The sequence below is a fragment of the Pelodiscus sinensis genome, chromosome 3 (assembly GCF_049634645.1).
Source record: "Pelodiscus sinensis isolate JC-2024 chromosome 3, ASM4963464v1, whole genome shotgun sequence".
Classification (NCBI taxonomy): domain Eukaryota; kingdom Metazoa; phylum Chordata; order Testudines; family Trionychidae; genus Pelodiscus; species Pelodiscus sinensis.
This window is the reverse complement of record NC_134713.1, coordinates 151,419,582-151,443,926: the sequence shown is the minus strand read 5'-3', so window position 1 is coordinate 151,443,926 and position 24,345 is coordinate 151,419,582. Positions and strand designations below refer to the sequence as shown.

The following is a 24,345-nucleotide window of genomic DNA, read 5'->3' as shown; positions in this document are numbered from 1 at the left end:
GTGAATGAATATAGCTTGAAGGCTGTTGCTCTTGGTTATATTTAGGAGTTACAATATAGTCATACAAGGCAGTCTACAGACCTTCTACTAAGAGGCATTATTGTTATATAGGTAGTTTACATATAGTAACATAGCTTCCGCATCCACCCCATGGGAAACAAATGGGAAGGACAGGAACCAGAAGTATAAAGGGAAGGCCCTAGAGCTCAGTTGGGCTAGAGCCACCAGGGAAGAAGGATGTCATCTGCTTGCTGCTGGAGCTTGAGCCTAATGGACACCACTACAGAACCACAGCATTGGAGGAGCTGCTAGGTGCCTTGATTATTAAGGAGCCATCAGGGCTGTGATTATTTGTTTACCCCAAGGAGACAAAAGATGACCTCAAGACCCAGGACATTGAGAGCTAGGAAGTAGCCCAAGAGAATGAGAAAATAGTCTAGGAACACTCCACCACAGTTAGGGCCCTGGTCTAGGACACAGTGGAATTGGGTGGGCACAAGTTTCCCTATCACAGTCACCTCACCCCTGAGATGGCAGAGAAGCCTTAGTTTGTCCACCAGAGCTAGGATGTCAGATGGTGCTCTCTGCCTGGCCAAAGAGCCTAATTCCTAGACTGTTTGCTATCTGCTCTGCTGGAGGGGCTTGAATCTCTAGACTGTTTGGTGTTCTCCCCTGTCTGCTACTAAAAGTAGTATTAAGTATAGTTAGTGAGTTAGGAGAGGTTATTTCCTGATCCCCAAATCCTTCACAATTTTACAACTAGTAGACTTCATCCTCTCGCATCTAGTTTCTGTTCACAATTGGAAAAGGAAAACAAGCTTTGCTTCTCCCTGCTTGAAGGCATGAGCCTCTAGATGCTTTTGCTGCTCTGTCCTGACTTCAGGTCAGAGCTCTTAACTGTTTAGTGCTTTGCCCTTCTGGAGGGCTCAAACCACAGGTGATAATTCCCCCTGAACTGGGTGCCCTCTAGAGGTACTGTAACAAGGGGGTATAGCCTCTCTCCCAGATGGACAGGAGAGGTGGCCCTGACTTCTTACACATACCATGTGTTTCAAACGTATGTCTCCATCCAAACAGATAACATATAAAATATGTGGGAGTAGACATCTTATTATCAGAAGAACTTAATAAAAAGAGCAGACAGAATTTACAATCTACAAATGACAAATGTGATATATAACATGGTAAAAAGAAGCTCATACTGTTGTGTGTCTACGTATTTCTTCATTAATTGAAAGAAGAAAAAAATAGGGGGAAATGAAAAAAAAAGAGATCAGTTAGGGCTAAATATTTTCCAGTTTCCAAAATAGTACTATTTTGAGTACATAAGTGCATTATCAATTGTATTTAGAAGCTTTCTCACAATTTTGACCAAAATTAAATTATGTTTCTATGGAATATAACCCTTTTTGTGATTTTCATGATTATTTTTACATTGGATGCATGCTTACATTTAAACTTTACATGATATAGAAAAGCTGTTCCACTTTCCACATCTATATCCATTCTGATAACCACTAAATGCCTAACATGTGGTAGCAATTAAATTTTTCTAGCTGACTTACTGGTACACTGCAAAGAAAGTTTAGTTCTCATTAACTGATAACATTAAAACATATTGGATTGCATCTAAATATAGACTTCACATTAAATCTGGTATTTCTTTTTGCTATATATGTATTCTCCATATTTAGCTAGTTACTTAAAGGCTACGTCTAGACTGGCATGATTTTCCGGAAATGCTTTTAACGGAAAAATTTTCCGTTAAAAGCATTTTCGGAAAAGAGCGTCTAGATTGGCACGGACGCTTTTCCGCCAAAGTGCCCTTTGCGCAAAACAAATCTCAGCTGTCTATACTGGACCTTTTGCGCAAAAGGGACTTTTGCCCGAACGGGAGCAGCATAGTATTTCCGCAAAAAGCACTGATTTCTTACAGTAGAAAGTCAGTGCTTTTGCAGAAATTCAAGCGGCCAGTGTAGACAGCTGGCAAGTTTTTCCGGAAAAGCAGCTTATTTTCCGGAAAAACTGGCCAGTCTAGACACAGCCAAATTGTATAGCTTACCTTACCTTTATTCCAATTCTTAATTTTTATGTCTATTTTATACTAGTAAATGGTAAATTATGCATTTTGTATTTATGAGATGATTATTAATTTCACTTGTTTATTTCAGAGATCTTTTAAGATGGCAATTCCAATTCAATTAAAAATGCTCAAAGCAGCATGTTTTAAAATCTAAAACTACTTTATCTGTGTACTGGATATGTAATAAATTTTAAAAAGTTTATCAAAACATGCTTTGCATTTAAAACTAATACATAAAAATAGTATTAAGTATAGTTAGTGAGTTGGACTGATTATTTCTGATCCCACACCCTTCAAGATTTTGAACTAGTAGACCTCATCCTTCCACACATTATTTTTGTGCACAGATTGGAAGAGGAAAACAAGCTTTGTTGCTTTTTCAACTCCCAATTGCTTTCTTAACTTCAATTAGTCACTGGACTGAACTAGCTGAATAAACTGAAATATTTTCTCTGCCTCTAAAAAAAGAAACTACTATTGTCAAAAGGTAGTTTAGTACAAATTCTGCATCCAAATACTTACTCATTGATTTCCACCAGTTCAGTGGTGACTGACTTCCTTTCAAATTTGGAGCAAACATGTTATTTAAATTATTTTTAATAGATTGTAATAAACTTAAGCCTTAGTCTAAGTAATTAATTCATACTGAATTTTTAAAAATCCAATTTAAATTTTAAAAATCCCACATTTTTGAGTTATAAAAAAAATTGATTTTTATCCCCCTTCCCAGTAGGACTAGAAAACAGATTACAGAGCTAGACTGAGTTATCTGGCAGAATTTACAATGGGAATTCTGCCTATTGTCTAACTGCAATGGTTGCTCAACAGCTGTCACTGATATCAGAACTTTCAGTTACTTCAGTGGAAATAAGATCTCATCTACTATCTCCAGCTATAGCCAGTGCAATTTTTGACTATCAATTTTATGATTAAATTCACACAGTGAAACTAAAAAGATTTTTTTGCAATATGCACTACAGTAACATTATTAAAATTAAGTCCATTTTATCTACTAGGACAGGCAGTAATTTAAATGATCATAAAAAGAATGGTTAAAAATAATGTCCTATCAAAGAGTCTTTATATGATGAATCTATTGGAAAGGTTGGTTTCTGGGTAGCAGTTATAAAGTAGAGTAGAACTTGCAAAAATACACATTTGCAGAGAATATTTTAGCTAGATGTAAACATGGGAATGGTCTAAAAGGAGTTGGATGAGGTCCTCTAGGCATAATAATTCATTACTTGGACTGTCCAGACAATATATTACCATTCTAATTAAAACTAGATATGCTATTTATAACTGTAGTTCCCCGGAATGAAACCTGACTCTGATTTTTAGGTCAGGCGGTTTGAATCCTACAGCTATTAAAGTTAGAGTTTTATAAAGTCATAGATAGCTCAAGCCATGTGCATTATGGCACCAAAATTTTAATTAAATATGAGGCATATTCAAAAACTCTGTTTTCAGTACCAGAAATTCCAAGGACAAGTTGAAAAGATGAGTTTGGATTGGTGGAGTAGATCATTTTAGAAATCTCTTAGGGTACGTCTACACTACAACGTTAATTTGAACTAACTTATTTCGAATTACTTAATTCGAACTAAGCTAATTCGAACTAACGGATCTAGACTAAAAAACTAGTTCGAATTAGTGTTTTGCTAATTCGAACTAGCATGTCCACACAGAGTGGACCCTGAACCAGGCTTGAGGATGGCCGGAAGCAGTGCCTGCAGGGCATCAGAGGAGGACTTAGAGCGTGGAGATGCTGTCTCAGGCTAGCCGAGGGCTGTGCTTAAAGGGTCCCGACCCCCACACCGGACAGACAGTTCTCAGGGGTGCCCCTCTTGCAAAGCAGTCCTGGCTTGAAGTGCCCGGACTACCCGCACTGGGGACATCACACCACTTGGCCATCAGACCGGCTGCACTTGCCGCAGGCTGCGATCTGGGGAGAGGGGGCAATTGGGGGGCTGCAGGAGAGCTTCCACCCCCAGAAGCCCGCAGAGCCAGCCCAGTCCTCCCCATAGGGGGCTCGTACCCCATTCCTCTCTCACCTCCTTCCACTTACCCTTCCCTAGCCCCCTTCCTGATGTACAAAATAAAGAACAATTGTGTTCAAAAATAGAATCTGTCTTTATTGAACAAAACTGGGGGAGACTGGGAAAAGGAGGTGGGAGAGGGGAAGAGAGAGGCTGGGAGAGGGGAGGGCAACTACAATGATCAGGGGTTGGGAACAGGTCCCATATGAAGAGAGGCTAAAGAGACTAGGACTTTTCAGCTTAGAAAAGAGGAGATGGAGGGGGGACAGGATAGAGGTCTCTAAAAGCAGGAGTTGGGTGGAGAGGGTGGATACAGAAAAGTTCTTCATTAGTTCCCATAAAGAAGGACTAGAGGACACCAAAGGAAAGGAATGGGTAGCAGGCTTCAAACTAATAACAGAAAGTTCTTCTTCAGAAAGCAAAGAGTCAACCTGTGGAACTCCTTGCTGCAGGAGGCTGTGAAGGCTAGAACTAGAACAGAGTTGAAAGGGAAGTGAGATCAAGTCATGGAGGTTGGGTCCACGGAGTGGTATTAGCCAGGGGGTAGGAGTGGTGTCCCTGCCCAAAGTTTGTGGAAGGCTGGAGAGGGATGGCACGAGACAAATGGCTTGGTCACTGTCTTCGGTCCATCCCCTCCAGGGTCCCTAGGGTTGGCCGCTGTCGGCAGACAGGCTACTGGGCTAGATGGACCTTTGGTCTGACCCAGGATGGCCATTGTAAGTTCAGAGCTCAGGGTCGGGGGTCTCACTGGACCCCCCTTGATTTTCATGCACACCTGCTCCTGGGTGGCCAGGCTGGCACTATCCTACCCTAGCCAGCCACCTTCCTGTGCCTAGTGCAGAGGTCGTGGACGAGGTCCACGATGTCCGCACTAGACCAGGCGGGTGCCCGCCTCTTGCGGTCCCGGGCAAGCTCCCGGGAGCCGCCAGCCTGGTCCCGGGAAGAGAGGGAGGGCTGGGGGGCATCGGGTGGCTGGCTTGAGCTGTGCCAGGTGCAGGATCTGCTGGCTGGGTGCTGCCAGGCTTGCACCTGGCACGGGCACCGTAGCCAGCCCGTGCCCCTTTAAGGGATCCGGGGCCGGGAGGGGGGCAATAGAGTTTCCCTGGTGTTGGCCAGAGTGGCCACCAGGGAAACCTGGGGAGGGCTAGCCTCCCACTAGTTCGAATTAAGGGTCTACACACCCCTTAATTCGAACTAGTAAATTCGAACTAGGCTTAATCCTCGTGGAATGAGGATTACCTAGTTTGAACTAAGCGCTCCATTAGTTCGAATTAAGTTCGAACTAACGGAGCGCTAGTGTAGCGCCTATGAAAGTTAGTTCGAACTAACATCCGTTAGTTCGAGCTAACTTTGTAGTGTAGACATACCCTTAAGGACTTGTCTACACAACAGAGAATATTGATGCTTCCGGTGTACGAATTAGTGAGTCTAGTGAAGACCACTAATTCAAACGGAGAGGCTGCTCCTGTTGGCGCTGGTAATTCTGTGCCTCATGAAGGTGTGTTCCCATTATCCTCTCACTGTGTGGACAGCACCAAAATGCAATTTAAGATACTTCAACTCCATCTATGTAATTAATGTAGCTGGAGTTGCAAACTTAAGTTGCCTTTCCCCTTTAGTGTAGACTAGGCCTAAGTAAATAAGTTGCTTGTTCTCTGTTCTATCTGTAAGTACTTCAAGGAGTTGCCTGAAAGATTTTTGCACCTATTCAAAATGGGCTGTAGAATGAATTGCTGTTGTGGTCAGTGAGGAGAAACATTTTAACTAAATTATAACAAAACAGAAAATAGACACGTTCTTTAAAATATTTTGATATTTTGTAAAATAGCTGAAACTTAACTTATCTCTATCAGATGAAGGGACTTCTGAAATCTCTTGTGGGGATATGGTGACCTTCACCTACAAAATATACCATAAATGCAGGGCTGAACAGGATATGGTAATATCCCTTCATAACATTTCTAGCAACTGGGCCTCATCCTGTAGTCTTTATTCATGTGAAGGCTTTAGGACCAACCTCTTTTAGTGTGAAGAAAGTCTAAAAGTAAAAAACCTCTAGCAACCTCTAGCAACAGAATTCATTCCAATTAATTTTAAGAATCATTAAGAAGAAAATGTGACCTTTAATTAACATTTTCTCCAAAGATGACGTTTGAAAGCTTTCATCTAACTCAGATTCCTATAGAAAAAGTTCAAAGAAAAACTGACTCAGGTGAGCTACAGGTGGTTAGTAGAGACTCTTTTGGCCCACATATGTGAAGAGGATGAAGATGGACAAGACATTTCTTAGCATGCAAAGAAAAAGCATCCATGGCAAGGCTAAATGTTCAGAAAGTTCATTACACATCCTCTAAATTATTAACAGAGAGGAAGCCTCCTTTTCTGGTTCAACTGTTGACAACTTGGTTTCATTACTATACTAAAGTTTCACTTTCAACATGAGATGGTGGGTCAATAGAGTTTCACAAATCTAAAAACACTTACTTAAAACATTCTCATCATATGTATCTGCAATGTATTTAGTACTTCTTGTAAGGTGATGATGTCAACAAAATTACAACACCATAAAAATAGTGAATCGCAAAGGAAGAATCAGGTCCAAAATCTTTGGAATAATCTTCATTTAACACATTTTCAATTGTTTAATTAGGCTTTAGATCCTTTTTATATGTCTGTAGTGCATTAGGCCAGCACATTTAGCTATCAACTGAAAAGTTAGTGACTTATGACGAGATGGTAATGTCAGCTGTTTGCCTTTCTCAAAATAAATGGTGGAAACCTCATTGCTTGGAATTTTTTAAACTAGTGTGGAAAAAATATTAATAAATGTTCTGTAGCAAGTATTCCTTTATTGTCAGCGAAAGAGTCCATATGATCTAAAACAGGCACCGGTCAAATACAGTCTGCGGGTTGAATCTGGCCTGCTAAACCACCAGATCCAGCCCATAGAGGCAGTGGGCGGCCCCCGGCAGGCTCCCCTGCTTGCTCCGCAGCCTCGCATGCTGCTCAGAAACGCAGCTGTGGAGCACTTTCTCATTATGAGTCCAGAGAGACGGGAGAAGATTCAGACGCTGCTCTGGCCCCCAGCAGAATCCTTCTGGCTGGTTTCTGGTCAGAAACTGGCCAATGGGAGCTGCCTGTCTCAGTAACAGGCAGCCATGAAGCATAACCCTCCTGCTCAGTTAATCACTCAAGCAAATGGCCAAGCAGGCAGAAACATTTTAAGTTCTCCAAGCCTTTAGCTCTGCAGGCAGGCAGAACCTGCCTCTGGCACTCCAGCCCCTCCCTTCCCCAACCTTCTGCCCTCCATTCCTGTCCTACTCCTCCATATGCACTCATACCCCGCTCCCAGATCTGGCACCCCAATCTCCTGCCCAAGATCACAATCCCCTTCTGCCCTAGGTCACGTCCCAAAACCCTGCCCAGGTCTCCACCCTAGGTCACAACTCCCTCTTTCACCCAAATTCCCTCTCAAATTCCATTCTCCCTTCTGCACCCCATTCCCTTACCCCAAGCTCCCTTCTGCACCCAACCTACATCCCAGACCCCATACTTCCTCCATTAATATCATGGAAGAGTGTGGCCCTCAACCACTTTCCAAAATCTTGGAGTGGCCCCCATAAAAAATTATTGCCCACCCCGATCTAAAATGAATTTTGCATCTTTAACATCTATGATTCTATTACCTCTTTGGCCTGAAACCCCTTCCAAAATCTTCACTGATGATCACCCTTCATTCTCATAGCAAAATCCCCTTAGGGTGTTATTAGGCAAAGCTCCCAGACTAATACTGTGACCCTTGTGGGACACCTTAATGCCTAATGTATACTATATATGTCTCAGAAATCTATTAAAATGAAGAAGGGAATTTATTTATTATTAACTATTATTAATTATTTGGTGACATGAATAATTGGGTAAAAATGATAACTACTGTTTTTCTGACACAAAATGAAATATTTCTATTTTATTTTCTAGTTAAACAGATACTGGTATTCAGGTGGAATTCATCCCAGTGAAGGGAGCACACAAAAGGCCCTATGCACCATAAAGTCATGCTTACTAAATAGTTCTAGTCAGCCTTTGCCCCAGTCCTGCACTTGTGTGAATTTCACCACTAATGATGAAAACAATAGCCTCCAAGTGTCATGAAATTTGCTAAATCTAAACTTAATCAGAGCTGCCAACTTTAAGTAAATTACTTTCAGATTACACGGGAATTGTAAATTACCTGGTTTACTTATATAAGAACTCAAACACAAGCATTTTTCCACTGCTAATTCCCTGCCCTGTTGTAATCTCATTGTGTTCTATGCCTGAAGATAATGTAATTATGTGGCGCTATTTGCTGATGACAGAGCCTTGAAAAGCAATGTGTATGTTCTTATTTTTCTATTTAGTTATGTCTTATAGCCCAACTTCTAGTTTCACTCCTGACATGTAGCAAAGTTATTCAAAGAACTGTAAGTTAATCATACAGTTAGAAAGTGTCACCATCTATGCATTCTTATGATATAATAGCACCACCATGCAAATGTATGTGATATAGTTATGTCCATTTGCTTATTGCGGATTGGAAATTGCTTATCATAAAACAAAATGCTAATTCTACTACATCATAGGGAATTAGAACCTATGCTAATTGGTTTTGGCATATTTTTCCATGTAACCATTTTGCCATCTCTTACAATTGTGAAAAAAATAAGGGTTTATGAATGTTTCTGAATAAGGTAATGTCCTGTGTTTATTCTACAGAAGAGAAACTTTAATGAGCAGTAGTGAACATGTGGAATATGTGGAATTTCTGAATATGTGGAATTTCTAATATATATACAACTACATAGCTAATCCACATTCAGATACTACACAGCATACAAGCGCTATTTCTGTTTCATTAAACAGCAAGAGATAATATAGAACTTGATTTATTCATAAAATCTACAAAAGGAAATTGTGGAAACGTGAAAAACTTTTCAGCAAATCAGAATGCAGGCATAAGTTACTAATTTTATATCTACATAAAAACAGAAAGGAAAGAAACGATAATACTAAGAACTCATACAGCATAGTATTAGTACTGTATTTTCAAAGGACTGTATTAAGGCCATATCTACACTAGGAAACTATTTCAAAATTACTAAATTTGACTTAAAAACTTCCAATTTAACAAATTTGAACTAGCGTGTCCTCACTATGGGAAAGCATCAAAATTAGTCTGAGGAAGGCTCCATTAACGTGGACACGTTACCTCAGACTCAGAGCCCCAGGAAGCACTCTGGGGAGCTGTGGGAAGCCTCCCGGGGGCCAATAAGTTCTAATTAGCGACACCGGAGTGTTCATATTACAATTCTTTTGAAACTACTATTTTGAAATTAACATTACTCCTCATGAAAAGCAGTTGTACAGAGTTCGTATTCCACAGCCTGTTATTTTGAAATTACGGACTTGGTAGTGTGGACGCACAGCTTATAAATTCGAACTTGAGGGTGGTTATTTCCGAATAAGGTCCTAGTGTAGACCAGGGCTAAGAAATTAAATTTCACAGTACATCCTGAAGTAGCTAAGAGCCCAAGACCCAGATTCATCCACTTGTTGGCATTAAGAAGAATGGTTGCATGTGTCTCGTCTCTTCTAGTTTTGCTGGGGGTTACAACAAATGCTAGGGTTACCCTACCATGTGACTCTGATACAGGGTTTACAGCAGTGGGAAACAGCTAGAATGCAGGTGTGCTCTGGTCACATCTCCCACCCTGATTCAACCCTCTCCTTCTTATGCCTTGCCCTGACTTGTTCCCATCCTACAGTGCACCCTGTGCTGGAATTTCAGCACAGAGAGTGTAGAGCAAGTGTTTTGTAGAGTTGCACACTGCACTCTTGCAAATTCACTGGGGAGGAAGAAGCTCTGTAGCCATGTCAAATCTTACAGTAAATTCATAACGTATCACTGTATACAAAACAAATACTTAAGTCTGTATTATCACGAGATTAAAAAATTTTCTTCAGATGTTATAGGAGTTAATTCCTACAGTTTTCTTTAATTCATATGAAAATAATGGCTTCAAGCAAGCATGAGTCAATCTGTCATGATGTGCAAATTCATAGATTATATTACTATTAGTATTTAATCATATTTTAGGTCATTTTCTGTTAAATTTAATTATATCACTCTATGGTTTTATACCCAGCATCTATTAAGTTTACTTTCTCCCAAGATTTGTGAGGTGAACACAAATGGCTACTAAATGAAGGCAGTTTCTAAACAGGGATAGATTGTATTTTAATTAAATGATAAAGATGTGGCAGCTATGTGAGGGTAACTTTTTAAAAAAGTAGGCAAACAAAAAACCCAATCCACAACCCCCGAGTGCTGAAACATAGGCTCTTAAATCCATATTTAGGTGCTTATATAAAAGTGGCTAGTAGTTCAGAAGTAATGAGCAACCCCTTCTTCTACTGAAGTCAATTTTGAAAATTCTTGCCTACTGCCTTTCACTTTACAATATGGTGTAACAAACAACCTCAGCCCAGATGTGTACAGCCTCATAACATTATCTATTATCCATTATCCATCCTGCTGAGAAATTTGAGGAAACTGTTATTCTACCCGGGATACAAATGATCTTTCTCTTTCGTATCTTTAAACTGTATTAACAGCTTCCTCAGATTGAAGACAGGACTTTGACTTTCAGCTCCAAGAGGAAGAAGCACGGCTGCATCAACCAAATATTTACCTACATTCACACTAGTCTGCCTAGATTTCATAAAGTATCTACAAGGCATGCATCAAATACACTGGAAAACTGGCCATTACATCAGGGATTTATTACAATGATAAGATATTTTCTTTACTTACTGTGATTTAATTTTTAAAATAATACAGACCAAGAACCCTAACTAAAGAAAGTGTGAGCAAAAGATTGCAACAGCTGACTTTGATCAAAGTGAATGAAAGGAGCTCCTGTTGTCCCTATTGCTCTGCACTACCATATCTTTTGCCAACCCGTCAGAGCTTCCATTTAAGCAAGTAGTTGTCATGAAAAAGATAACCTGCAAGCCTCAAAAAGGTAGGTGTCTAAAATAAATGGGAATATATATATACAAACTGCATGTGTCAACATGATAACTATAAAATAACATGGAATAAGCAGCATTTATTTTGTATGTTTAAACTTTCTAATCTACACTCTAGTCTCTAATTTATTTTGACATGACTATTTTCAATAGTCCAAAACTCTTTTTGCTCTTTACGGGCAATATAAAATATGTCTTTCCCTCTAAGTAGAATAGTGATAGAAATGTAGCCGTGTTAGTCTGGTGTAGCTGAAGCAAAATAAAAACAGGACTATGTAGCACTTTAAAGACTAACAAGATGGTTTATTAGATGATGAGCTTTCGTGGGCCAGACCCACTTCCTCAGATCAAATAGTGGAAGAACATTTTTTTAAAATTGTATCCTTTGGTATATATGGTTGTGACTATTTTCTTCCACTATTTGATCTGAGGAAGTGGGTCTGGCCCACGAAAGCTCATCATCTAATAAACAATCTTGTATTTTGCTTTCCCTCTAAGGTGAGTCTACACTGCACCATAGGTCGAAATGAGATACACAATTTGAGCTATGCAAATTGTGTATCTTATTTCGATGTTATTTCAAAATAGCTTATTTCGAAAGTTGGTGCTGTCTACACAGCACTTATTTTGAAACAAATTGCTACTGTGAAACATCCCTTACTTCTTGTGAAATGAGGTTTACAGGAACGTTGGAATAGCTTGCCTGTTATATTTCAAAATAATGGGTGCACTCAAAAGATGCAAAATAGCTATTTCAGGATACTTTCAGGATCCTGAAATAGCACTACAGTGTAGATGTAGCCTAAATGTGGATCAGTTAAATTAGGGGGTTAAAATCAGCTGGTGAAAGGACTAATATTGATTTTAAGGTCCAATATCTCATGATATGTCACAAGTGAAAAAGATGTTTTATTCTGTAGAAGAGGTGTGAATCTTGATTTTTTAATGGTATACACAAATTGTTTCTAGCTTTTGCAAGTTGCAGTTATAAATCCATAAAACTATGGCATAACATAAATAATTAATTTTAGCAAATGTTTTATGGTTTAAAAAGTATTAACTTTTCTGACAATCTAAGGCCTACATAAATTCACAAACACAAATAATTGCGACAATATGGGAATTAAGGAACATATATTATGGTGCAGCGTGGATGTGTGGGGGGGTGCATATGCCATCTGCATAAACTACTCATAGCTTTCTCATTCAAGCAGTCTTTCTAAACTCATACTACCTATCGTAATGACAAACTTTAATGTGCATTTACACCATCTAGTTGGCAGCTGTAACCATCAAAGTATTTGCTTCAGTCTTGTGTCAAAGCTGATTTTCACGTTATAGGGAGAAGCTCAGAGCTCTAAGAACATTGACACAGCACTAAAATAGAAGTCTCAATGAAAGCAGTTAAAGGAAGAATGAGTTAATTAAGGGACAGTTTCATCAGTAGTGATCCAGTGGCTTTGTTTCACTCTGGAGATGAAAAGCAGTCATAAATGTGGCTTAACCTGAGCTAGGTTTAATAATAACTTAGGGTATGTCTACACTACCACCCTAGTTCGAACTAGGGTGGTTAATGTAGGCAACCGGAGTTGCAAATGAAGCCCGGGATTTGAATTTCCCGGGCTTCATTTGCATCTTGCCGGGCGCCGCCATTTTTAAATGTCCGCTAGTTCGGACTCCGTGCCCGCGGCTACATGCGGCATGGACTAGGTAGTTCGGATTAGGCTTCCTATTCCGATCTACCGTTACTCCTCGTGGAACGAGGTGTACCGGTAGTTCGGAATAGGAAGCCTAATCCGAACTACCTAGTCCGTGCCGCGTGTAGCCGCGGGCACGGAGTCCGAACTAGCAGACATTTAAAAATGGAGGTGCCCGGCAAGATGCAAATGAAGCCCGGGAAATTCAAATCCCGGGCTTCATTTGCAACTCTGGTTGCCTACATTAACCACCCTAGTTCGAACTAGGGTGGTAGTGTAGACATACCCAGAGTGTTCTCATTTGTCTATGCATTTTTATTCATGGCATTTATTGTTATAAATGGTTAACTGCTTTTTCTATATATTAAATACAATTATTTACAACTACAATTAAATTGTGAGTATCCCTGATTTGTTGTGTTGTGGGATGGAAGTATGCAGAGAACCTCTCTCTACAAGAACCTTTCCCAATTCCTCAATAGCACTCTCATAAATTACATCCTCATTCTGTAGGCCCAACACTTCCTGGTCAATGCACTTGGCAACATTTCTTGCACAGATGGAGGAAAATTTATCTCAGTCAAGAACATGATGAGGGCACCGTTTCTCACTGCATGCCTGCTAGACTCTAGGAGGTAGGTGCTAGAGGACAGTGCACACTACTTTTTTAATTTGTGCCAGTGAAGAGATCTATGCAGTGATATTGGTTTCTGGAGAAAACCCGTTGATTCTCTTTCAGTACTCAACATTTGCATTGTTTCTGATCAATGAGGCTGACAAATTCATTACAAAATGTACTATGTATTTCTAATGGGCAGGGAAAATTTGGGTTTAAGTAAAAAATGCTTACTGGATAAACGAACAATAAATAGCTGCCAACATCAACAGAGAGGAATATTAGTGAAATTAGTCATTAAATTAATTTAGCTATTTTATCATACAATTGTATCATACATTTAATGTTACAAGACATAAAGTAATTGTCAACGCCAATATATATCTATAAAATACAATAAAAGCTAAAGGGAATATGACTTTCACTTTGCGCTTCTGTCACAAGTAAAGGATGACTGTTCTTCTGCACTCTAAAACTTTGTTTTGGTATTTATAATGCCATTTAATTTACAAAGATGAAATAGCATTAATTTTTCCTATTAAATGACAATAATTAATAAAAGTATTGGAAAATATGGACTTCAAAAATAACAGAGTAACATACTCTAAAATAAAGCTTAAAATACATACACAGAAACTACCCATACATTCCAAAATCTCTAAGGGCACATCTACACTGCATGCTTATTTCGGAATAAGCTATTTCGGAAGAAATACTCTGAAATAGCTTATTTTGAAATAGCGCATCTACACAGCAAATGCCCAGTGAAATAGCACTGAGCTATTTCAAAATAGAGTGTCCATACTCATTGGATGCTAACTCACATTTAAGGCCACCCAGAACCACTTTCAGGGAGGGCATCAGGACACCACTCAATTCCCGCATCTTCCGAAACTCCAGCCTGTTCCAGAAGCTGCATGCTGGCACTTTTTTCCCCGACTGCACCATCAGAGTCAGGGAGGTGGACATGCTGATGTGCACTGTAGGGGACGCAGCCTACCCTTTGCTCTCCTTGCCAATAAAGCCCTACGCAGACATCTTGACCCCACCAAGGAACGTTTTAACGCCAGGCTTAGCAGGGCCTGCATTGTTGTGGAGGCGCCTTTGGTCGTCTGAAAGGGAGGTTCCATTGCATCCTCACTTGGCTGGACCTTGGCGAGCGGAACGTCCCTCAAGTAGTGGCTGCGTGCTGTGATCTCCACAACTCCCATAGTGGGGGGCAAAGGCCAAGTGGCTCTCCAGGGCCTTTGAGCAGCTGTGTACAGCTGCCGTCTGGCAGGCCCATCAGGGGGCGGTGTGCTTCCAGGGGGCCCTGAGTGTTTCAGGTAGGGCCAGCTGTGAGACTCTCTCCTGGATCTCCCCACAAGGGGCCTCTGCAGTGACCCAGTGTGCCTTTCCTTCCTTCCCCTCTCCCTCCCCTCCCCTGTAGACACAATAAGCCACACTTTTTGTTTTGAAAGAATAAACTGGTTTTCTTTAATTGGGGGTAAATGTAACTGGGGAGGCATTACAGAAAGAACCTGGGAAGGGGAGGGAGATGGAACGGGGAGGAGGAAGATGGGAAAAGAGGCTCGGGGATGGGCTGGGACCATCATCTGCCTCAGATGGTCCCACCACCTCATGTATGGGGCCTCGGCGGCCACAGGGGTGGGGGCGCCTACGGAGAGAAGGTGGCGGAGAAGCAGCAGGAGCGGCCACCAGATGGTCAAGGATGGCAGTGAAAGCCACGCACATGGTCCAGCCCTGCTGCAGCAGCTACTGCCAGGTGTCATGGTGCAGCTGCAGGTCCTCCTGCATTCGGCAATCCTGCTGGTGCAGGGAGCACTGCAGGGCTCACAGGATGGTGATGTGATCTCTCTGGAGGTCCTCATGGGCTTGCCTGCACCTGCAGGTCACATGGGGTCAGGAGGATGGCACGGGAGGAGTAGCATGTGCCGCTCTTACAGCTAGTCCAGCTGTGTAGAAGAAAGAGAAGGTCAGTCATCCTGGGAGACACTGTGCATAAAGCCTAGACCTTATCTCTGAGCTGAGACTGAAAGGTCTTGGGTCAGATGAAGGTGATGTGCTTCAAGCAAGGCCTTCTGTGGTCTAGACAATGGGCTCTTTCCTGCAGGGGCACAGATATCCAAGAGGGAAGCCTCACTACCCCCACATCTCAGAGACAAGCAGGCATGGGAAAGTGTCAGCCAGGCTGGGAGCCTGCAGGTGGGGGGAGGTGGGCATAGGGAAGTTGGGCTTCCCTTTGTGCTGCACACGTTGGGTTCAGCAGTGGCGGCATCTCACAGGGAGAGGACTTGTATTCCTGCCTGCTGGAGGCAAGTGGGGCAGGGTGTTGGGAAGAGGTGAGCGTGAGTGGCAGATGATCCTCCACCTCGCCGCATTGTCCTCGGGAGCAGATGCTGCCCTGAGAGTGCAGGCATGCCCATGTGCGGCACTGCCTTGTGTGTGTGTGTGCATCTCTATGTTCCCAGCCTCCTTCTAGTGGTGGCTTTGTCCCACCCCTGTGTCAGGAGTAAGGCAGCCATGTGAGCAAGTCACCATGTGAGCAAGAGCACAAGAATCCTCTGTTACTTTGTACCCTGGACTGGCACTCCACATGCACTGACTGCTGCACGACCACCAGGCCAAGGAGGCTGAGCAAGGAGTGTGCCGCTGCCCCTCATCTCCCACCACCTTCATCCGTGTGTGTCTAGGAAAGTAATGGCACTCACCTGATGGGCGTTCCCCAGCTTTGGACAATGCCTGGGAAACATCCTGGGTGGGGTGTACCGAGCATGACTTAGCTGGTGGGCACGAAATACTGCTGGCCTCGTCCAGCTCCTTCTCCTTTTCCTCCTCCTCCTTTGCACTGGTTCTGCCCCTCAGGAGGGTGACAACGGGTGTCTCCATCCCTGAGTCCACAACAAGGGTAGGTGGGAAGGGGATTACCCACCCCCTAGGATGTGGTGGAGCCGGGCATAATATGGGCTGGCCTGCAGTGCTGCCCCAGAGCAGAAGCTGTGCTCCATGGCCTTGGCATAGGCCTGCCAAAGCTCCTTAATCTTCATGTGCACCTGCTCTCCTCTAAATGAGGTCCAGGATCTCTGCACCAAACCGGGAAGGCGTGTGCCTCTTCTGTCTCCGGGCAGGATCCTGGGAGCTGGCTACTGGCTCCCTTGCAACTGTGGTGGGTTCAGTGGGAGCAACAGGGTCACTCATGGTGGCTGCCAACGCTGTGCAGGCTGCTGCTATGTGGCTCAGGGCTGTCAGGGCCTGCTGTGTGCCACAAGCCCTTTCCCTTCTGGCTGTACTTTTAACAGTTGCAGGTGAAGGGGGACTATGTGGACGGAGTGGCTAGTAGGACACCTCTGGAAAGGCCTGGAGGCCTTTTATTTTTAAATAACTCTAGCTGTCCTGTCTGCACACGGCTTATTCTGAAATAGATTTTCAGAATAGGCGCTATTTCTCGTAAAATAAGTTACAGAATCCAGAATAAGATGCCTGTTATTTTGATTCTATTTTGAAATAATGGGCTTGCTGTGTAGACACTCACATAGTTATTTTGGAATAATGTTCGTTATTCTGAAATAATGCTGCTGTGTAGATGTGCCCTGTGAGACTGAAATCAGATAAATGAAGAAGCAGAGTATAATGTATCAACAAAATAAATAAACCCAGAAGATTACATTTGTCATATTTATGATGGCCGATATACATGACAGGTGAAACAAGTGCACTATATGTTAAAGGAAATAGTAAAAAGTCATTTCCTCTCCTATTTTGCCACAATTTAAGATTTCAACAAAATATCTAAATATTGATATTGACATGTGTATTGACATGTACACATATTAATAATCTGAGATAACCATTAAAGAAAGTAAAAAGAGCCAAACATCAGAATATAAAAATAATTCAGTATGATACCAAATTAAATGTCTATGAGACAAAGAGAAGACGTACTGGGGGAAAAACAAAATACAAACTGCAGTAAATCCATGTTCAGTACAGTAGAAATGCCATTTCTCATTATCTTATTTTATCTATATACGGCTTACAGGTCAGTTCTTTCCTCCAAGAGGAGATGATTGAACTATTCTGAACAAGGAAGAAGACCTGCATCTCAGCAGTTCATCCAGTTACAAAGTACTCATTTTAGACTCCCAGCTGGGTCACAAGTAAATCCTAGATAGTGATTAAATTTATAGCTTTACTGATCTGACTGCCCAGAAAAAAAGCAAACCTGTGATTTTTTGTGGGAACTTGATCTGGATGTGGCAGAATGCAGAGATGATACAGTTGATACAATTGCTAACAGTACAATTTTTTTTCAAGCTTGGTTTCTGTGGTTGAATTATGAACCAGCTTGTATCTATAAATATGTGTCTAACTGAACAGTAAACAAAAAAGGTGGATGGATGCCATTACATTACTTCTACAGAAAAATACTGATGAGACATGATAATTTACATTTACATATTCTCATGGAGAAGGTACACCACAAAAGTGTCGAGAGCTACTCTTACAGAAGCTTACTGAAGATTGGGGCTAGGTTCTTCCTGACCAGTGCCCTAGTCTGGAGGGTGTTGGGCTTTCCCAGAGTGCTGGCCCAGCCAGAGGCAGTAGGGGAAGGAAGAAGCCTGCCAACACGCTGACCAGGCATTTGTTCTCACAGTGCAAGGAGCAAAATGCAACCTTCTGGGGAACAGAGGAGCAGTGGGATTGAGGGGGAGCAAAGGGACACAGCAGGGAGAGGAAAGTAAGAGGGGCAGCATAGAAAGGGCTGATGGGTGGGTAGCAGAGGTGACATATAACTGCCCACTGCCTGGCACCTGCCCGCACACACCAAACTCCACAGCTGACAGTGCTCAGCTAGTGCTAGCCAGAAACAGGACAGGAGACAGGGCCCTTCTGACTGAGAGTTGGCACACAGTACAGACTGCACAGACAGACCAACAGGAAGAACAGCCAGCCAAATGTATTACATCTTCACACCACCACCAGCCTTGCATATCCAACTCCATCACCGGCCACTGAAGCCCCCACGCCGACTCACTGTTGGTGGGCAGGGCAGCAGGCAAGCAGGGATCCAGCCAGTAGCCAGACCTGCCAGTACTGATGGGGAGGAACAGAAAATACGGGACAATTTGCCCATTTTTAAGAAATAGTCGGGACACCTGCTGAAGGGTTTAAATATGGGACTGTCCCTTTAAAAATGAGATATCTGGTCACCCTATATAATGTTACCTGGGTAGTGTCCAAGTTATTCCACTAACAGACTAGAGTGATGATCTCTGTCAGTCATGACTATCGAAGTAAGGGCAAAGAAAAGAGGGGACATAAAGTAAATCATCCAGTGATCATGTTAATGAAAATATGGACAGTGCCTTATTATAGAAGCTGTTGCAAGGAACCCTACAAAGCGCTGGCAGTAGAGTTTTATGCTGTCTCAAATAAGCAAGCATTTCTGACATTTGTAAATTATCTATCTTAAAGAAAAACAAAGTCTTGAAATTTAAGGGTCCTCTGATGAAGCTGAAGTCAGTAGAGTTATACAAGGAATAATCTGAAAGGGAATGTTATTATTTATTATTTACCATATATTTCTTTGATAGATGCAAAGTCCCAATTATAGGCCAATACCCCCACTGCACTAGGCATTGTACAGACAAATACCAGAAAGATAGTCTTCTTCCCAAAAAATCATTCACTCTAAGGGTGTGTCTAGACTACATGCCTCCTTCGACGGAGGCATGTAGATTAGCCAGATCGGAAGAGGGAAATGAAGCCGCGATTAAAATAATCGCGGCTTCATTTAAATTTAAATGGCTGCCCCGATCTGCCGATCAGCTGTTTGTCGGCAGATCGGGGCAGTCTGGACGCGATGCGCCGACAAAGAAGCCTTTCTTCATCGGCACAGGTAAGCCTCGTGAAACCAGGTTTACCTGTGCCGATGAAGAAAGGCTTCTTTGTCGGCGCATCGCGTCCAGACTGCCCCGATCTGCCGACAAACAGCTGATCGGCAGATCGGGGCAGCCATTTAAATTTAAATGAAGCCGCGATTATTTTAATCGCGGCTTCATTTCCCTCTTCCGATCTGGCTAATTTACATGCCTCCGTCGAAGGAGGCATGTAGTCTAGACACACCCTAAGAGAAATGACAACAGGAGAATACAGACAGACAGCGGAGCACAAAGAAGCAGTAAGACATGAGCTCTCTAACAGTTGTCAGGTTTTCTGTAGGAATCACAACAAAGGTAAATGACCACTGAAATCAATGGAAGTTCCGTATGGATACCAGATACAGAATGCAGACCTAAGTTTTATATTTTTCACTGTCAGTAACCAATGTTCAATACAAACATTCAAAAAATCCGGTAATCGCCCACACACTTAATTCTGAAGAAGAAATTAAAGTTTTATCTCTTTTTTTATCTTTACCTGACAATGTCATTATTCACAGAAATAGCTTCCAGATATTTCTTCAGTGCATAGTAATTATGGATATATTTTCGGATATAATAGCCTCGCCATCTTTTCTGAATCTAGAATAAATATATTTTTACTTTAATATATTTCATGAACTACAGAAGTGAAAAACAGTTTGTAATATTCTATAAAATACATGTTTTGCAAAGGATGACAGTGGTTTAAAATGTGACATCATGCATATATGCAAATTTGTCTTTCCATTAATATAATAGGGTGAGAGAAGTAACTATTGTACTAAAACAGTAACATGAATTAAAAATTAAATGCAAACATTATTAGAGATGTTATCAAGAGATGACAGTGATTATGATTTAATAGTGATTTAAGTCATTGCCTACATTGAGGCGTGGTAGGGAGCAGACACTGTGCACTGGCTCCTAAAGTCATTGCACTTGGTGCCACAGGTCCTGTAAGCGGGGTAGGAAGTATATCCAGATGTTGCCTCTGTTACACTCATTTACAGGGCATAGCACACACTCCTCATTGCATAACCCCAGCTCTACTGCATTCTCAGCTGTGTACTCAGGCCTGATCCTAAGCCCATTGAAGTTAGTAGAAGACTCTCTGCTAACTTAAGTGGCCTTTTAATCAGGCTCTCTAGGAAATTTCAGGCCCATGGGTGGTGTGACACCTCAAGGTGAATGGTGTACTGTATGCTTCCACAATTAGAGCACCTCCTGGTGCAAGGCTAACAAGCTGTCCCTGCCTTGCTGTTGTTGATGTAGTACACTGAGACTCTATTAGCCATCAAGAACTGCATCACTCTGCCCAGTAGGTAGGGGAGGAATGCCTGGCAGGCAAAGTGTATCATCATGAACTCCCTAACATTTGTGCAGTCCAAAATCAACCTCTTTATGAAGATTTTTCAAGATATAAAGATAAAGGGTGAAATCTTGGCCCTATTGGAATATAGAAAAACTCTCAGGGCACATCTACACAGCAGGGCAAATGTTGAATTAAGCTATGCAACTTCAGCTATGTCAACTGTGTAGCAGAAGTTGAAATAGCTTAATTTGGTGTTTGGTGCTGTCCATACAGCAGGAAGTCAAAGGAAGAACATACTTCCTTCGACTTCCCTTTAACTCCTTGTGGAATGAGGGTTACAGGACTTGGAGTAAGAAGTCCTCCCTCTTGACATTATTTCAAAATAAAGGCTTGTAGTGTAGATGCACTCTTTCTTATTTCAGAACTAGCTGGAGTTACCCGGTGTTGCTCAGGAAAGTTGATATAACTGAGGTGAGGAGTCTGAGGGAGGGAGAAGGAAGGGAGACATGTGCCTTTCGCCAGCACCCAAACCTGCCCTCCACTTCTTTGTCCCTCTGCGGGCCTTAGTGAGTGACTGTCCCTGCCGCTTCCCCTGGGAAGCTGCTTCTCACTGCACTGCCAAGCTCCATGCAGCCCCAGGGAGAGGCATCAGTCTCTCATCTCTTCCCTCCCACAGTCCCTTAAAACCTTCTTCTGGATGAAAGGTTATCCCATGCAAAGTTTGGTTGTGGTAGCTCTTATAGTGTCAAAGGGTATGTCTACACTACCCCACTAGTTCGAACTAACGGGGTAATGTAGGCATACCGCACTTGCAAATGAAGCCCGGGATTTGAATTTCCCGGGCTTCATTTGCGTAAGCGGGGAGCCGCCATTTTTAAAACCCCGCTGGTTCGAACCCCGTGCCGCGCGGCTACACGGGGCACGAACTAGGTAGTTCGAACTAGGAAATGAGGAGTAACGGTAGTTCGAACTAGGAAGCCTAGTTCGAACTACCTAGTTCATGCCCCGTGTAGCCGTGCGGCACGGGGTTCGAACCAGCGGGGTTTTAAAAAGGGCGGCTCCCCGCTTACGCAAATGAAGCCCGGGAAATTCAAATCCCGGGCTTCATTTACAAGTGCGGTATGCCTACATTACCCCGCTAGTTCAAACTAGCGGGGTAGTGTAGACATACCCTAAGTTATTAAAGCACAAACATACAAACATTCTCCTTTATATGTTATAGATAAGAGACGGTTACTCACCCTATGCAGGTTCAAGATGGTTATTCCTGTCGGTGCTCCACCTTAGGTTTTGAGAGAGCTGCTGTGTGGCTAGTTGGGAGATTTACAGTAGCAGTGCCCTCTGGTAGGCTGCGCATGCAAGGCAGACGGCTGCTACCATGCATGTGCAGCCAACCATCCCTTCAGTTACTTATCTGCCCTGGAAGGAGAAATCAACATGTCCGAAGCAGAGGGGAGGAAGGGTGGGCGGTGGAGCACCTTCCGGGACAACCATCTTGAAGAACCTCTGTTACTGCACAGGGTGAGTAGCCTATTCTTCTTCTTCTTCGAGGAGTGTCCCTGTGGGTGCTCCACATTAGGTAACTATAGAGCAGTACCTGTAATGGGAAGGCAGGTGCTTTGGCTAAATGCTGTGTTGGACCTCGGTCAGGACCGTATGTCCGAATTCAGTGCCCTGTTTCAAGTAAGTGTCGAGGGCATAGTGTCTGGTGAAGGTGTGTGCGGAAGACCAAGTTGCAGCTCTGCAAATGTCTGTGAGAGGAATGCTACTAAGGTAAGCTGTAGAGGTTGCCATGGCCCTGGTGGAGTGTGCTCACAATTGAACTGGAGGCTCCTGGTTAAAACTGGAGTAAGCCAGGCAGATACAGTTAACAGTCCATCTGGGTAGACACTGGGTAGAGATTTGCATGCCAGGGATCTTTCAGCAGTGGAGATGAAAAGTCTGTCTGTTTTATGAATTGTCCTTGTCCTTTCCAAATAGAAGGCAATCGCTCAGCGCATACCACGTGTGTATCATTTAGCTTCTTCAGCGGTGGCCTGAGGCTTTGGGAAGAAAGTAGGTAACACCGCAGGTTCATTGCAATGAAAGGAAGTAAGTATCTTTGGTAAGAACTTTGAGTGTGGTCACAGAACCACCCTGTCCTTATGAAATATCATGAATGATGGGTCAGCCATTAGTGCCCCAATTCCTTCACCCTTCTGGCTGATGCAAAAGTGATCAGCAAAGCCACCTTCATTGAGAGGTGAAGCACTGAGTATGTAGCCTGTAGTGGGGCCTATTTGAAACCCAGGAAGTGGGCGGGCGAAGCCCGTCCATTTCTAAAAGCCCCTCCCCCAGCCTTGAAGGAGGGATGACTGGACCTGGGGATCAACTAAATACTTGGGACGAACAATGAAAAACACGGTCAGGGGGTGCGGGTCACAGGGTCAAAACAAGAGAATTGGATGGGGACACCGAGCAGAGAACCCCGAACAGTACCCATTGCTCCTCAAAGCTGTCGATGGAGCAAATGGATGCCACCCAGAGGAACTCTGCCAGGATACATGACACTAGGGATGAACGGAAATAGACCCCACAGTCGCAGGGAATCCCCTCGTCTAGCATCCTCTCCCTGGTGTTGTAGATGGCCATTTTAGCTAAGGCCAAGAGGAGGTTGACGAGGAGGTCCTGTGACTTTGTGGGGCCACAGATTGGGTGTGCGTAAATGAAAAGGTGTGGGGAAAAGTGCAGCCAGAACCTCAGTAAGGGTATGTCGACACTACCACCCTAGTTTGAACTAGGGTGGTAATGTAGGCAACCGGAGTTGCAAATGAAGCCCGGGATTTGAATTTCCCGGGCTTCATTTGCATATAGCCGGGCGCTGCCATTTTTAAATGTCCGCTAGTGCGGACTCCATGCCGCGTGTAGCCGCGCGGCACGGAGTCCGCACTAGCGGACATTTAAAAATGGCGGCGCCCGGCTTTATGCAAATGAAGCCTGGGAAATTCAAATCCCGGGTTTCATTTACAACTCTGGTTGCCTACATTACCACCCTAGTTCGAACTAGGGTGGTAGTGTAGACATACCCTAAGAGATTCTGGAGGAGCCGGAATAGGGGCTGCAACAAGGTGCATTCAAGGTAGACATACACCAGGTTTTCCCTCACGCTGCAGAAAGGGCAGGTGTCCGGGATGGGGGTGAACTGCGCCAGGTACACGCCCGTGCTCACGGCTCCGTGAAGGAGCTGCCACCTGATATCCCTGATGGGCCGCGGGATTAAGGTGGACTATACGCTGGCCCATCGGGGTTCCCCACCCTCAACGGGTCTTAGGTAGTCCCGCCACTTGGTATAAGGGCGGGACACGAGGATGGGGAAATTTAAAGTGTGGAGTACGAGCGTGTACAGAAGTTCTCTAGGCGCGGTTCAAAAGCAAACCGGCAGTAAGTTTTGCAGCCGGCTGGGGGTCCAAGGGTGGGGAGGCCGGGGGGGGCCCGCGGAATAGGGGCCCGATAAAAAGGGATGGGGGGTTTGCAGGAAGGGAGGGGCAGGGTGTACCCTTTCGCACGGATCGCTGCAGGAAGTTGAAAGCGGGCTGCGGCAAAGCTGCTTTCACCTCCTGGAGT

General features: G+C 43.3%; 1 protein-coding gene across 1 annotated transcript in view; it reads right to left on the bottom strand.

Moving 5' to 3' along the window:
• Positions 1-24,345, bottom strand: part of SPATA17 (spermatogenesis associated 17) — a 252,327-nt gene that overhangs the window by 170,714 nt on the left and 57,268 nt on the right. The window contains exon 5 of the mRNA XM_006137342.4: positions 19,927-20,030. Coding sequence (XP_006137404.2) covers positions 19,927-20,030 — 104 coding nt within the window. The remainder of the gene's footprint in view (positions 1-19,926; positions 20,031-24,345) is intronic.